The sequence below is a fragment of the Lepus europaeus genome, chromosome 7 (assembly GCF_033115175.1).
Source record: "Lepus europaeus isolate LE1 chromosome 7, mLepTim1.pri, whole genome shotgun sequence".
Taxonomy (NCBI): domain Eukaryota; kingdom Metazoa; phylum Chordata; class Mammalia; order Lagomorpha; family Leporidae; genus Lepus; species Lepus europaeus.
The window spans coordinates 82275288-82290736 of record NC_084833.1 but is presented as its reverse complement, the minus strand read 5'-3'; the positions used below and the strand labels follow the sequence as shown (position 1 = coordinate 82290736).

Below are 15449 nucleotides of genomic sequence, written 5' to 3'. Positions count from 1 at the left end.
GGATGAAAAAAATGGATTAATTAGATAAATACCCTCTAAAGTTTCTAAAGCTAGCTAAAACTAAAATGACAATTTAGATTATGGGTATAAATCTAAACTCTTTAAGACTTTATGTAATGGACGCCGGGTTCTAGTCCCGGTTGCTCCTCTTCCAGTCCAGCTCTATGCTGTGGCCAAGGAGGGCAGTGGAGGATGGTCCAAGTGCTAGGGCCCCTGCACCCGCATGGGAGACCAGGAAGAAGCACCTGGCTCCTGGCTTCGGATCGGCGTAGCTCCAGCTATAGCGGCCATTTGGGGAGTGAACCAGCAGATGGAGGACCTTTGTCTGTCTCTCGCTCTTTCTCTCTGTCTGTAACTCTCCCCTGCTAATGTGCCTGGGAAAGCAGCAGAGGATGGCCTAATGCTTGGGTCCCTGCACCCATGTGGGAGATCTGGAGGAAGCCCCTGGCTCCTGGCTTCAGATCAACTCAGCTCCAGCAGTTGCAGCCATTTGGGGAGTGAACCAGTGGATGGAAGACCTCTCTTGCTTGCTCTGTCTCTACCTCTCTCTATAACTCTTTCAAATAAATAAAATATATCTTAAAAAAAATAGATACTATTCTGCTGCCATGAAAGAATAGCCAGATGTTATAAAAAGGGGAAACACAGATAAAAAGAGCAAATTTTTAGAAACTACAATTTGATAATCAAAATAAAAATTCAGAAGATATGTAAGAACAAGTATAGGAAATCTGCCTAGAAAGCAAAACCAGAACAAACAGAAATGAACTACGGGAGAGAAGAAAACCTGAAAGAACAATATAGATGAAGATTTCTCAACTTCATTGTTATCATCACCCCCTTGGGGCCTTTTTGGATCCCCACCCATTGCCTCTACCCTTGTGATATTTTAATTACTATAGATATACTGTATATGTTTGTCTTTGTACATAAAAAATTTTTTTAACCTAGCCCCCTGTGAGAAGTAAAACTTTTGTTAAAAATGACCTTGTTAAGCTCCTCCAACTTCCAAATAAAAACTATTCCACAGAGAAAATACTGTGAACTCCATGGAAAATTATATTGAGAGATATTTAATAAAAGTATTAGGAAAACAGGCATTCTATAGAAACTTTAAGCAATGAAAAAATATGAGACACTATAGGAAAGAAACTTACAAAATGGAAATATAATCACAATATACTAATTGTCATAGCCATGAAAAATGTTTATGCATCACCATGATGATAATTTAGCTTAATTTCTGCTTTAATTCATTGTATTTATGAACATAAATATAAGAAACACTTGTATGAATTGAAAAATGATGGCCTCTGTAGAATGAGATCAAGGGGTGAGCAGGGACAGGAAGAACTACTATTCATGTTATAACTTTTAGCATTATTTATCTTTTTGAGAGCTCCCAAGGGCACATGAGAAGGACACTTGGTACTTCAGGAGTTTACTAGACCAAAGCCAAGTCATGAAGGAAGGAATAAGATCCTAAAGAGGGGCCAGCACTGTGGTGCAGCTGGTAAAGCAACTGCCTACAGTGCCAGCATCCCATATGGGCACCGGTTCAAATCTCGGCTGCTCTACTTTCAATCCAGCTCTCTGCTATGGCCTGGGAAAGGACTGGAGGATGGCCCAACTCTTTGGGTCCCTGTACCCAAGTGGGAGACCCGGAAGAAGCTCCTGGTTCCTGTTCCTAGCTTCGGATTGGCCCAGATCTCGCCATAGCAGCCATTTGAGGAGTAAACCAGAGAATAGAAGATATTCTCTCTCTCCCTCCATCCCTCCTTCTCTGCCTCTGCCTCTCTGTAACTCTGCCTTTCATATAACTAAATAAATCTTTAAAAAAAAAAAAATAGTTTGTGGAGAAACCACTGAGGTTTAAAAAAGAAAAAAAAAAAAAAAAAAGATCCTAAAGGGTTTGTTTGATAGGTGAAGTAGGGACCTTGACTTAAGAGTTAGTCCTTCAATCATCAGAATCACTGGGGTGGGCATTTAGCCCAGTATTTAAGATGCTGATTAGGATGCTCAAATCCCACATCAGGAGTGCCTGGTGTTTCCTATGTGGGAGACATGGTTGAGATCCTGGCTACCAGTTTTGCTTCCCCACTCCTCACTCTCAAACCAATCACTGTGGACATTTGAGTAATGAATTCTTTGTCTCTGTTTACCTATTTCTTTCAAACAAATAAAAAACAACAAAATAAACTGCCTTAGAGTACTAAACAGGGGAAAGGAGAGGGAGATTAGCTGAATATATCATGGGAAAATGGACTAGAGTAAGGCAGGACTGGAAACAGCAAACACTGCAAGCTGTAGCAGCCATCCAGGAAAAAAAAAAAAATGAGAGCCAGATTAATGGAGTGATAGAGCAATGGAAAGAAGGGACAGATAGCAGAGTTCACAAAGTAGAGATCAGATCTGGTGGCTCATTGGGTTTGGTTAAGTATGGACAAGGGAAGGTCAAGGCTTGACATCTGGATAACATTCACTTAAAAAAGACAGTTGAAAGAGGAAAGTAGAGGAAAGGGAATAAGTTCTTTCTCTTTTAGACAAAATGACATTTTTGCAACCTCAGACATGATTTACTAAATCAATGATGATCAATTCCTAAACAGTTGTGGTTTGATAAAAAGTGCAAAACAGAAAAGCTCCCAAAGCCTAGTAAAATAAAATCTTTACATGCTCCACTGACATCATGAGGAAGCAAAAAGGGACTGATTCTTTTTCTTTTATTTATCTGAAAGGCAGAGTGACAGAGAAAAAGGGAGACAAAGAGATGTTCCATTTACTGGTTCACTCCCTAACTGGCCACAGACTGGGGCTGGACCAAGCTGAAGCCAGGAGCCAGGAGCCAGGAGCTCATCTGAGTCTTGTGAGTGGCAAGGGTTCAAGCATTTGATCACCAAGATCATTGTGCTGCTTTCCCAGGGCCATTAGCAGGGAGCTGGATGGGAAGCAGAGCAGCCAGGACGCCAACCAGTGCTCCAACATAAGATATCAGCATCAGTGGCAGCGGCTTAACCTGACGTGCGCTGATGCTGGCCACAAAGGAATTGATTCTTAGGCATCACTATGAATCTCTACCTTTCTTATTCTTTCAGTCAGAAACAAAAGTACAGTACCATATGACTCAAGACCAAAATAGACAATGTTTTCATTACACTTCTCTATACCTTTGTATACACAAAAAGCTTATGTTTCCTTTTACAAAAGGATTTGTTTTGTTAAATTTTGATCAGGAAATTTATTTGGTAACTTTGAAATCTAAAAATAACTAAGAAATTCTAACAGGACTACTTAGTAAACTTTGTAGGGAAGAATTTTTCTAGGTTCTCAGATGTAGAAATAATAGTGAAGAAATATACCTATTTTAATTGTACTTAAAGCCAGTATTTTTAGAATTTTTTTTAAATAAAAAATACAGGAAAACAGCACTGAAGGTATTAAAGCAAAAAGTCATTAAGAGAAAAAAAACAAAGAAAACAAAAACAAACTGGGTTACATCCTAAAGTAACAAGTTTAGAAGTAAACAACAAAAATAATAGGGAACAAGTGTGTCAAAATATGGTACATGGAAGAATTGCTGTATATAGTACATTGGCATCATTCATACACGAAATAAAGACTAGTTACTTAAAGCCACATTTTCTTAAGCCCAAGTTTTAAATACTATATATGTAAAACCAATATTTTCCTATTTTAAGTATTCAAAGTCTGTTTCATTAGCAAAAATAAAATAAAATAAAATAAAGCCAGCCTAAAAAAATCTAGAAGAATAGCAGACTATTAAAATATTTTATCAAGCCCTCTGTTTACCTGGTATAGAAGTTCTAACACTTGCTGGTGATTCTACTTCTTGTATAGCACTAAGTTCATGTTGGTTTACCTCCAATCCACATTTAACTTTTGCTACAGGTGGCTTTGAGGATCTTCTACCGAACTCTTTGTCCAAATGCTCACCTATCAAGTCAATGACAAAGTTAGGCAAAAAAAAATTTTTAAAAACCCACAAACAAACAAAAGTACTGCAGAGGATGAGAGCAAATAATAATCAGAATAATTATAATAAATTGCAATATCTTACCACTTTGCTTGGCACTAGTACGTTCTGAAAGCAGCTGATTATAATCAGAGTTGCTCCCATCTACACGACTATTTTCCTGATCGTTGCTTGCAAGGTCCTGGATATGAGGAAGCCACTCTCTGAAGTGCCCCATCTTCTGCATTTTTAAGTCATTTTCAACTGTGGAATTACTTGTCTGAAAAAGTGGACAGATGAGGGTGGGGATGACACAAATTGAGGGATCATGTGAAGAATTCATTAGATTTATATCTCCCTTTTTTTAATATCTTCCTTCCTAAATTAGAACCTCAAATAGTTCCACCAACTGCACCATGCTATCCACAACTAAAAGAGTAAGATAATGAAAAAGCTATATTCCCATTAAAAAGTGCAATAATTCATAATGCTAAACCTAAAATCTTGCCTCTCCTGTATCTTTCTTTCAATAAACAATCATACTCAAGGATCTCCCATTTTCATTTGCCATTGCTTTTCCTTCAAATGATCAATCTCAAAAACTCAACTTTTCTTGAACATCAAAGGATTCATAGAACATTGTTTAGAATAAACAAAAAGTAGGGGTTGACACTGTAGAGTAGTATGTTAAGCCTCAACCTGCAGTGCCAGCATCCCATATGGGCACTGGTTCAAGTCTTGGCTGCTCCATTTCCGATCAAGCTTCCTGCTAACGGCCTGGGAAAGCAGTGGAAGATGGCCCTAGTGCTTGGGCCCCTGCACCCACATGGGAGACCAGGAAGAAGCTCCTGGCTCCTGAATGGCCCAGCTGTTGCGGCCATTTGAGGAGTGAACAGTGGATGCAAGCCCTCTCTGTCTGGAACTCTGCCTCTCAAACAAATAAGTAAATCTTTAAAGAAATAAATAAACAAAAAGCAGCTATTTAAAATAAAAAATGGATACACTCCTTTTTAGTAGAAAACACTCTTGTCTCCTGTGGAGAGAAATAATGAATGTCTGAGTGACTTTGGCAGAGTCTTTTCAATAATTCAGATAGAAGCAGCCTGTCCAGCTCTCCATCATCCTAAAATAATGGCAGTTTCACAACAGGCAATAATTGTGTTACCTGAGGAAAAAAATGGGACTTGATTTATTCTCACACATGTAAACAGAATGTTATAGATAAAAAGCACAAGATCTACTACATAAAAGAAATTCTGCTAACCAATTACTTTTACAATTTTAATTTTACGGTATATTTAAATCTCATACCAAATGTCCAAATAAAAGGCTACATTGTTTTACAAAGTTTCCACTAGGAATTCATTGGTTTCTGGGGCCAGCTCTGGTACAATGGGCTGCAGTGCCGTGCAGCATCCTGTATGTGCACCGGTTGGAGTCCTGGCTGCTCCACTTCCAATCCTACTCCCTAATACACCTGGGAAAGGAGCGGAAGATGGTCCAAGTGCTTGGACCCCTGAATCCATATGGGAGACCAGGAAAAAGCTCCTGGCTCCTAGCTCTGGCCACTGCTGACACTTAAGGAGTGAACCAGCAAATCGAAGATGTCACTCTCTTTCTCTGTGTTAACTCTGCCTTTCAAATAAAAATATAAATCCCTTTAAAAATTAATTGGTTTCAAATAACCATTAAGCTCATAAACTTCATGTGAGGTCTATCAATTTAATTTCTACACTGCTTAAAAATTAAAGCATATTTAAAAGTCAAACCACTTACTCTCATTAACTAAAAGCTCATAGGCCTAGGATTAAAACTGAGTTGGTTCCGAACTTCCATTACTTCTTAGATATTCATGTTTACAACATACCTGATTGTCTTTAAAGAAATCCTTCAAAGTCTCTTGATGTTTCTGGATCTGCTGCTGCAAGGCTGTTTGTCTCTGTACCTGCAATTCTTCTTGGGCTTGCTGGCTATAATGCAGAACTTCTCTTTCAAAACCCAACTGCTTCTGAAGACCCAAGTTATCTTGTTGAGCTAAGACAGGCTGTGAAAAACTCAAAAGCCTATCTTCAAACCTTGGGAACACAGAATCGCTTGGAAGAGCTGCATGTTCATTTTTAGATGAATGCAATTCACATATGCTTTTAGATTTAGCTTCAGCAAAAGGTAGTGGAATAAATGAATGCTCTGTTTCCTTGAAAAACGTAGGGATAGCATGCTCAGCAGATTCACTTTTGTTTAGCTTATTTACTTTGTTTAAAAGTAGTTCTTCTTGAGGTCTCTTACTAGAACACACTTCTCTAGGTAAGTCCAATTGTGCTGTCACATTACCTTGTTGATGAATAGGCTGTGATAAACTCAAAAGCCTATCCTGTGATCTTGTGATTTCAGGATGACTTGAGGGAAGAGTACCATTACTTTCAGCTGGTAAAGATTTCTGGGTTCTATCAGAGCTGGCAAAAGGCAGTGCATCAAGGGGTAAGAATGAAGAGGAGCCAATCTGTTCAGATGATACCCTTTTCTCCAATTTACTTAATCTTTTAAAAAGTAGTTCTTCTTGGACTTCCTGCCTAGACCGAATGGCTTTCCTCTGAATATCTAACTGCTGTTGAAGTGCCTTCAAATCATCATGGTGAGTTTGGATAAAATGCTCATTAGATACTTTTTCCTCATATTTACCTTGTCTGGGCAAAATAAATTCTTTTGAGATTTTTTCAATAGAAGGAAGGGAATTTGCCTGTGCCTGCAAATGTTCCTGAAGTGAAATCAAATTATCTTGCTGAGGTAAAACACTATGTGATAAACCCAACAGCCTTTCAGGTAATCTTGGCATTTCAGAATGGCTTGAGGAGACTGTGTAATCACTGTTAGCTGAACAAGATTCTTGGGTTCTTTCAGATACAGTAAGAGGTAATGAAGTAAATGGATGCTCTGCTACTTGGGGTAAGGAAGAGGTGCCAACTTGCTCAGGAGATAGTCTTCCCTTCCACTCACTCTCTCGATGTAAAAGTTGTTCTTCCTGAGCTTCCTGTCTGAGCTGAAAGATGGCTTCCCTCTGAGTAGCTAACTGTTCTTGAAGTGCATTCAAATTATCTTGCTGGGGCTGGATAAGCTGTGATATTCTCAAAAGCCTATCCTGCAGTTCTGGGATCTGAAACTGGCTTGATGGAATTTCATTATCACTTTCTGTTGAAAGAAACACCTGGGTTGCACCAGACTCAGCAGAAGGCAGTGAGGGAGATGAAGCTTGTGCTAACTGGGGTAAGAAGGAAGACAAGTCAGTTTCTTCAAGTGTATTTCCTCGGATATTCTCCAGCACACTTTGTTTACGTTGAGTTTCCTGTCCAGCACCAAGTATTACCCTCTGTATGTGTGACTGTTCGTGGAATGCTGTCAAATCTTGCTGTGGCAGGCTATGTTGTGGCAAACTAAGAGATTTATCCTGGAATGTTGGGACTATCAAATGACTAGAAGGACTTACATGCTCCTTCTCAGATAAATAAGGTTTTTGAATTCTCCTAGACTCAGCATCAGAAGAATCTTGTGAAGGAAAAGAATGTCCAACAACCATTGGTGAGAATGAAGAACTCATCTGCCCAGACTTACTGTCCCTCAGATCCCTTTGTCTATGTAAAAGTAATTCCATTTGAGCTTCATGCCTAGCCTGAAGAGCATCCCTTTGTGCAGTCAGCTGTTCTTTGAGCAATTTCAAACTATCATGGAGAGGAAGGAACTGTTGTAGGAAACTTGAGGACTCATCTTGAGATTTTGTGATTTCATACTGGCTTGAGAGAAGACCTTTCTCACTCGTAGGTAAACACTGCTCCTGGATTTTTCTAGATTTTCTATCAGTAGAAGGTGGCGAGGTAAATGTATGCTGACCTACCTGAAATGGGAGAGGGGAGGGCTCAGCCTGTTCAGAATCTACTCTTCCATCCAATTGACTCTGTTTATGAATATCTAGTACTTCCTGAGCTTCTCGCCTAGCCTGAAGGCTATCCTTTTGAATATTCAACTTTTCTTGCAGAAATTTAAAATTAGTTTGCTGTGGTAAACAAACAGGCTGTGGAAAACTCAAATGCCCATCCTGAAGTTGTGGGACCACAGGATCACCTGAGGAAAGTGCAGTATCCACCTTGAATGGAGGAGGTTCCTGAATTTTCCCTGATTCAGGTTTGGCACCAGGCAGTGAAGCAGATGAATCCAATGGAAGAAATAGAGAGAAACCAATTTGCTCTTCCAACTGTTTCTGTTTGCACAAAAGCAGTTGTTCCTGAGCTTCCTGTCTTGCCTGAAGAGCTTCCTTCTGTAGGTCTAGCTGTTCTTGGAGAACCTTCAAATGATTTTGCTGTGCTGTGATATTCTCTGAGAATGGCAGAGGCCCATTCTGGCTGATTACAGAATGGCTTTTTGCAACTGCACTTTTGCTCCTGGTTGAACAGGGTTTGTGGGTTTTTCCAGATTCAACTTTAATAGGCAGAGAAGTAAAAGAACGCTGAGGAAGCAGTGGCAGAAATAAAGAAGGTTCATCTGGCTTAGAAGATTTATAGTTTTGTTGTTGTGTTTCAGTCTGTGTGAATTGCCTTAGATGTTCCTGTGATTCTAAACATCGCCTGGCTAAAACATCTGGAGTGCTTAATGTTTCTGTTCTTTCTGCTTGTGTTTGTGGAAAGTGATTTTGTTTTTGCACCTGAAAAGGATCATGTTCTAATCTGGAGATCTGTATGGGTTGTGTGGGTTGATATTTGTTAGGACTCAACTTAGGTCTCTGACTTTGATCCCTATGTTCTGATACAGCAGTGAGTCTTTCGGGTTTCTGAGGTGGTACCAAAATAACAGAATCTGATACTAATGATGTAGCTGACATGGATGGGTACCTTCCTTTTAACATAGATTGATATTCGAGTAACCGTTTCCTCGCTGTTTCAATAGACTGCTTGTGTAACCTATCGAAAGCAAACACAAAAATAAATAAGTATTGTTTTTACGCTTGCTCCACATTCTCAAGTGTCTATACATTAAATTGAACAAACAGCAGTCTGCAGTTAGTCATAATCATGAAGGAAAAGGAGCAAGACAGTGTTTGGAGAAATCTATATGGCATAGTTTTATGCGGAATTCCAATAAATTCTGAAGCTGTAGCCATGTAATATCACAAATAAATTACACTCTAGCTAATACCTATTTTGTTGTAAAAGCTGATGTTGATAATTGCGAATCATCTGCCTGTGGCTGTCTTCATCAGGAAGCACAGTGCACGATACTGTAGCAGCACCAACCTAAAAAAAGACAAAGCAATTAAAAGGCAAATTTAGAAACAACTATTAAAGTATTTACATAAACTAAAGTTGTATAACTGTAAACTTTCATGTAGTATTTTTTTTAAAGATTTATTTATTATGTATTTGAAAGACAGAGTTCAGAGACTGAGAGAGGTCTTTCATCCGCTGGTTCACTCCCCAAATGGCTGCAATAGCTGGAGCTGGGCTGATCCAAAGTCAGGAGCTTAGAGCTTCTTCCGGGTCTCTTACGTGGGTGAAGGGGCCCAAGGATTTGGGCCATCTTCCACTGCTTTCCCAGGTACATTACCAGGGAGCTGGATCAGAAGTGGAGTAGCTGGGACTCGAACATTAGAAGTGGAGTAGCTGGGACTCGAACCCGTGCCCATATGAGATGCCAGCACCACAGGCAGCAGCTTTACCTGCTACACCACAGGGCCGGCCCCTCATGTAGTTTTATTTATTTGAAAGGTAGTGAGAAAGAGAGACAGAGACAGACAGGGACAGAGATCTTCCATCTGCTGCTTCACTCCCCAAATGCCTACAACACAAGGATGGGCTGGGCTCAGCTGAAGCCAGGAGCCCAGAACCCAACATGAGTCTTCCACTTGGATAGCATGGACACAGTACTTGACCCATTACGTGTTTCCTCCCAAGGTGTACATTAGCAAGAGGCTAGAATCAGAACCAGGGCTGAGAGTCAAATCTAGGCACACCTGTATGGGATGCAAGCTTACTCAATGATATCTTAACTGCTGTAGCAATTATCTTCCCCATCTTTATTTTTTTAAAAAAAATCTGGCACTTCCATTAGTAAGAATTGAAGCATCCATTCATTCTCCTTTAGTGCCAATTCCAAAAGCTCAGTACACACAGTATGTACAAATCATGGTCATATGTACTGGTACCTTATAAAAACTGAAAGATGACAGGCCCGGTGCTGTGGCACAGCAGGTTAAAGCCCTGGCCTGGAGCACCGGCATCCAACATGGAAGCCGGTTCAAGTCCCAGCTGCTCCTCTTCCGATCCAGCTCTATGCTATGGCCTGGGAAAGCAGTGGAGGATGGCTCAAGTCCTTGGGCCCCTGCACCCACGTGGGAGACCCAGAAGAAGCTCCTGGCTCCTGGCTTCAGATCAGTGCAGCCCCGGCCATTGTTCCATCTGGGGAGTAAACTGGAAGATGGAAGACCTCTCTGTCTCTACCTCTCTCCCTGTAACTCTTTCAAATAAATAAAAACAAAAAAACTAAAAGCTGAAAGTCATTACCTTATTTATATATATATATATATAAACTAGTTTATAAATATACATAACGATGAAGAAAAAATGGCCAAGTAACAACTGGAAAGGCATTTTACCTTTCTGAATTCTATTACTTGTCATTTTTTCTTATGTCCCAACAACTTATGGAAGAGAGCCTCTGCATCCTACCTCAGTCTGTTGCGTTTTCTTTCTTTTTTCTTCTTCCAGCTGAGCCCTGAAGCAGTCAATTTCTAATCTTAACTTCTGTTGTTCAATTTGTTCAAGTAATTCCAGCTGCTTTTGCTTCTGCTCTTCTATTTCCATTATCTAGGTAACAAAACAAATTATCAATCTATTAACAAACTTACACAAAAGAAAACTGACAACATGTATCATACTTTTAAAAACAAATAGGTCTTATCTCTAGAGTACCAATGATCCCAGAAGTGGTGGTGACATTTTATCTATATTACTGCCAAAGGGAGGATAGGAGTGAGACGGGAAAAGGAAAAAAGAGCAAGAGGTGCAAAGAGGCAGGAGGAAAAATATATATAAGCACTGTTTCTGTTTTCTGGAAGCACAGGGAATCCTCATCAAGCAGCAGCAAATGATATTAAGTTCTATGTTCCCATCTTTAATTATACAATGTTCCCAGTATGAATATAAAAGAAAAAAGTATCAAGTGCCAAGCCTCCCAGAGCAACTCTGATTTTTAACATACTCCTTACAAAGTGTAGAGATCTAGATGCTACGTAATGCAATGAACAACATTTTGTACCTTTCCTGTCAAATGTCAGAGGAATCACAAATATACTCTATATTATACAAATGCACATTCTATATAACATGAACGCATATCTGAGCTTCATGAAGACACGGACTATGTCCAGCCACATGCCAAAGCCAGCAGCTGGTACAGTCAGATACACAGATAAATATTTACTGAGTAGAAAAAGGAATGCATGTGAAGTTTCATAAAGAGCAGTCTTGTTTTCAAAATGGAAAATACCACTGAGTTCCTGTCATCTTCCTTTCTTTCCTTCACTCACAGGTTTCACTGAATTTAGATGGTTTATAATTCTGTAGCACCTCCAGAATTGCACTATCAATGTGAGAGGACAGCAAAATGTTCATGGAAAAACAGAAATTAAAAAATGTTTATTTTTGTGCCCAAAAAACCACTGAAATTGATACATAGCTTTTTCATAAGCATCTCCATGAACATTTTGAAGACCCTTCGTGTTCATTGGTGTCTAATATTATGATGAAGACTTGTTAATTCAGCAAATATTTATTGAGCACTTAATAGTGTACAAAGCCCTGTAACTATGTAGGATAAATCAAATTTTTAAAAGAAGCATTAAAATATACAAAGCAGATTGAATAAAGATCAAATGAGTAGTTTACAAAGACAAAAATGCATTTTATCAGCTGAAACTTTGCATAACACAGGAGAAAACATAATGTTGAAAGTAATCAGACAGTATGACAAATTTCATTGGTAACAAAAAACTAAATATCCGATTACCTGCTTCTGCCTTGCAGATATTCTAACTCTGGCTGCTTCCTCTTGAGGATGGAGGAGAACTGAACTCTGAGCTACAGTTGTGACAGGCAGAGTCTCATTTATTTCTAAAATAATTTCCAAAAACAAAAATCAGTCTTATTTAGAATTTGGACAGCACTATATTGCTATTTCATTCACTTGTACAAATAATATTATAAGGAAAAATACATGAAGCATCAAGTAAGTTTAATTTTAGTAGGTGATGAAAAATACCTTGTTCCTTTCTGGAGTCTATCTGGTCTGAGGGTAGTGTGTCTTCACTAGTAAGTGGCCCAGACTCAATTGTTAGTCTGTCACCTTCAGCATCTGTAACAGACACCATTGTTAATATGAGCATATTATCAATTTCAAGCTTAAATTGAGCAAAATAACAAAAATCTACATTCAGACTAACAATTTAATCTTGGTCTCCCTGAACGTCACATCTTTCTTACGTTCCAGTCACCTTCTTGATCAAATATATTATCCATCAAAACCAAGCCTGACAGAACAAGATAAATAGAAGACTAAAACTATGAAAAAGGAAAAAGTGAAGAATTGATATAAAAGATATGCTGCCAGTGTTTCAAACACAGTGGAAAAGCATAAAATGAGTAGAATAAGCAAGCTATCAAAGTTAAAAAAAGAGAATTTAAAGAAAAATCAATGTATCTTTGATATATTTCAATACTAAGATTTAATTCTGCATTCATTAACTTACTGATTTGGCACCTACTGATGAGCTAGATGCTAGGGATACTGTGTGGAATGAGAAAAGGCCTCAGGGAGGTTTTACAGGGTAAGTATGAATGACAGAAAAATCATATAATTAACCCAGTAAAAATAATATAAAATTATAAACTGTGTTAAGTTCTATATAAGAAAAATTAAGGGCTATATACAAAAGAATATAATAAAGATAGTATCAGACTAGCAGGTCAGATGAGATTTCTTAGAAGAAATGACATTTAAGCACATATCTAAAAAGTAAGACTCGGTGAGAGTCTTTCCTAGAAAGAATGTGGGGAGTATGTGAGAGACCTTTCCAAGTAGATCAGCAGGTATGGAAGGCCCTCTGAGGACCAAAAAAAAAATAAATTGAGTAAAAAATAAAATCTGGCTCATTCAAGGACCTGAAAGATCGACATAAATCCCGTGCATGTAGTCAGACAAGAGGAAGAATGAAGCAGGCGAGGATGGAGATAGCCTACTTATACATGGCTGTTTGCAAAACAACTTCATTATGGATTTACTAAGAAAGAGTCCTCCACTTTTAGATTCCAATACCATATTCTCTCCTACTTCTCTGGCCATTTTTTTCTTATGCCTTTGCTGTTTGCCCCTTCTCTAACTGTCTTCTAAGAGCTAGAATCCTTCAGATCGTTTTATAAACTGTCTTCTCACTGAAGCATGTCCCATAAAAAATTTTTCATGGCTACAGTTTCAAGCATTACATAGTCTGACTTCCCAATTTACCTCCCTTGCTCAACTATGCAATTAATTAATTCAGTAAATACTATGCATCCTTTATATACAAAGTACTAGGCTCTGGGGAAAGAGCAATAAAAAAGAGTCTCCTAGGTCATGGAAGGGGTTGGGGAGGTATAGGTGTTAAGACAGTAAGACAGTAAATATACTGGCCGGCGCCGTGGCTCAATAGGCTAATCTTCCACCTGCGGCGCCGGCACACCGGGTTCTAGTCCCGGTCAGGCCACCGGATTCTGTCCAGGTTGCCCCCCTTTCAGGCCAGCTCTCTGCTGTGGCCTGGGAGTACAGTGGAGGATGGCCCAAGTGCTTGGGCCCTGCACCCCATGGGAGACCAGGAGAAGCACCTGGCTCCTGCCTTCGGATCAGCACGGTGTGCTGGCCACAGAGCGCTGGCCGCGGCGGCCATTGGAGGGTGAACCAATGGCAAAGGAAGACCTTTCTCTCTGTCTCTCTCTCTCACTGTCCACTCTGCCTATCAAAAAGTAAAAAAAAAAAAAAAAAAAAAGAAAAGAAAGAAAGTAAATATACTGCCCATCACATTCTGCTAAGAGCTATGGATGAAAAACAGTGTAGAAAAGAGAATAAAGGGGGCAGCAGCGAGGCTGCAGACAGGGGCGCTGATGGTCATTTCAGAGTAGTCAGAAGAGGCCTAAGAAAGATATTTGAAATATCCAAGAAAAGAAAATTCTAAGCAAAAAGATGAGCAATTACAAAGAGCACATGAGTCACATGTTTGCTCTGAATGAAGAAGAGCAATAAAGCTGATTATCTACGGTGTAGTGGTTAGTGAGGGCAATGTGGTAGAAAAGGAAATTAGACAGGCAAATATGTGTGCTCAGATCATACATAGTTAGGTAATGCTGTGAGCACTTTTTTATTGATTAACAGGTAGTTATGGGAGGGCTCCACCCAGAGGAATGAATGAGCTGACATATATTTTAAATAGGACTGCTCTGTGGATACACTTTAGCAGAGTACAATAGCTGAAGATAGCAGACCACCATGAGACTAAACTAGAAAACAAATGCGACAAATTAGGGGGGTAGGTGGTAAAAAATGGCTGGGCCTTGGATAATTTTGCTTGTAGGACCAACTAGATTTGCTGGTAGTTTTGATGGAATAATCCAGAATGACCATAAACTTTCTGGCTGGCACAAGGGAATTAAAATATTGCCAGTTATGAAAACGTGGAGAAGCTGTTAAGAAAAGTAGGTGTTGGGTGGGAGAAGAGATCAAAAGTTCAGTTTTGGACAATATGTTACTAAATACACAAGAAGTGAAAGAGACAGCTAAATAAATGAATGGAGTTCCAAGACCAAGCCTATAAAGACCTCCTTGGGAGATATCAGTAAATGGACAATAATGTAAAATTATGGCATTAGATGAACTAGGGGCAGAATTCTGATACAAAGCTGTAAGGAATGAGTTCTGGGGGCAATGGTTAGTGGTTGTGCAAACGCTGATAAACAGCAAAGGAAATCATGAAGAGGAACAGATAAGGTAGGAAAACAAATTTGAGAAGGTGCTGTCAAGAGGCCATGTGAAGGAAATACTTCAAGAAAGCTTCCTGGCTGGCGCCGTGGCTCAAAAGGCTAATCCTCCGCCTTGCGGCGCCAGCACACCAGGTTCTAGTCTCGGCTGGGGCGCCGGATTCTATCCTGGTTGCCCCTCTTCCAGGCCAGCTCTCTGCTATGGCCCGGGAAGGCAGTGGAGGATGGCCCAAGTCCTTGGGCCCTGCACCCACAATGGAGACCAGGAGAAGCACCTGGCTCCTGGCTTCGGATCAGCGCGATGCGCCCGCCGCAGCGGCCATTGGAGGGTGAACCAACGGCAAAAAGGAAGACCTTTCTCTGTCTCTCTCTCTCTCACTATCCACTCTGTCAAAAAAAAAAAAAAAAAAGCTTCCTGTCATACTTAGGAT

The 15449-nt window shown here is 39.7% G+C and overlaps 1 protein-coding gene across 9 annotated transcripts in view; it reads right to left on the bottom strand.

The window, feature by feature from the left end:
• CEP295 (centrosomal protein 295) overlaps positions 1–15449 on the bottom strand; it is a 59376-nt gene that overhangs the window by 15963 nt on the left and 27964 nt on the right. For all 9 annotated transcript variants that reach the window (XM_062196868.1, XM_062196870.1, XM_062196871.1 and 6 more), the window contains 7 exons: positions 12275–12367; positions 12023–12126; positions 10684–10821; positions 9155–9252; positions 5841–8919; positions 4079–4253; positions 3811–3954 (listed from right to left, as the gene is read on the bottom strand). In XM_062196868.1, the coding sequence (XP_062052852.1) occupies positions 3811–3954; positions 4079–4253; positions 5841–8919; positions 9155–9252; positions 10684–10821; positions 12023–12126; positions 12275–12367 (3831 nt within the window). The remainder of the gene's footprint in view (positions 1–3810; positions 3955–4078; positions 4254–5840; positions 8920–9154; positions 9253–10683; positions 10822–12022; positions 12127–12274; positions 12368–15449) is intronic.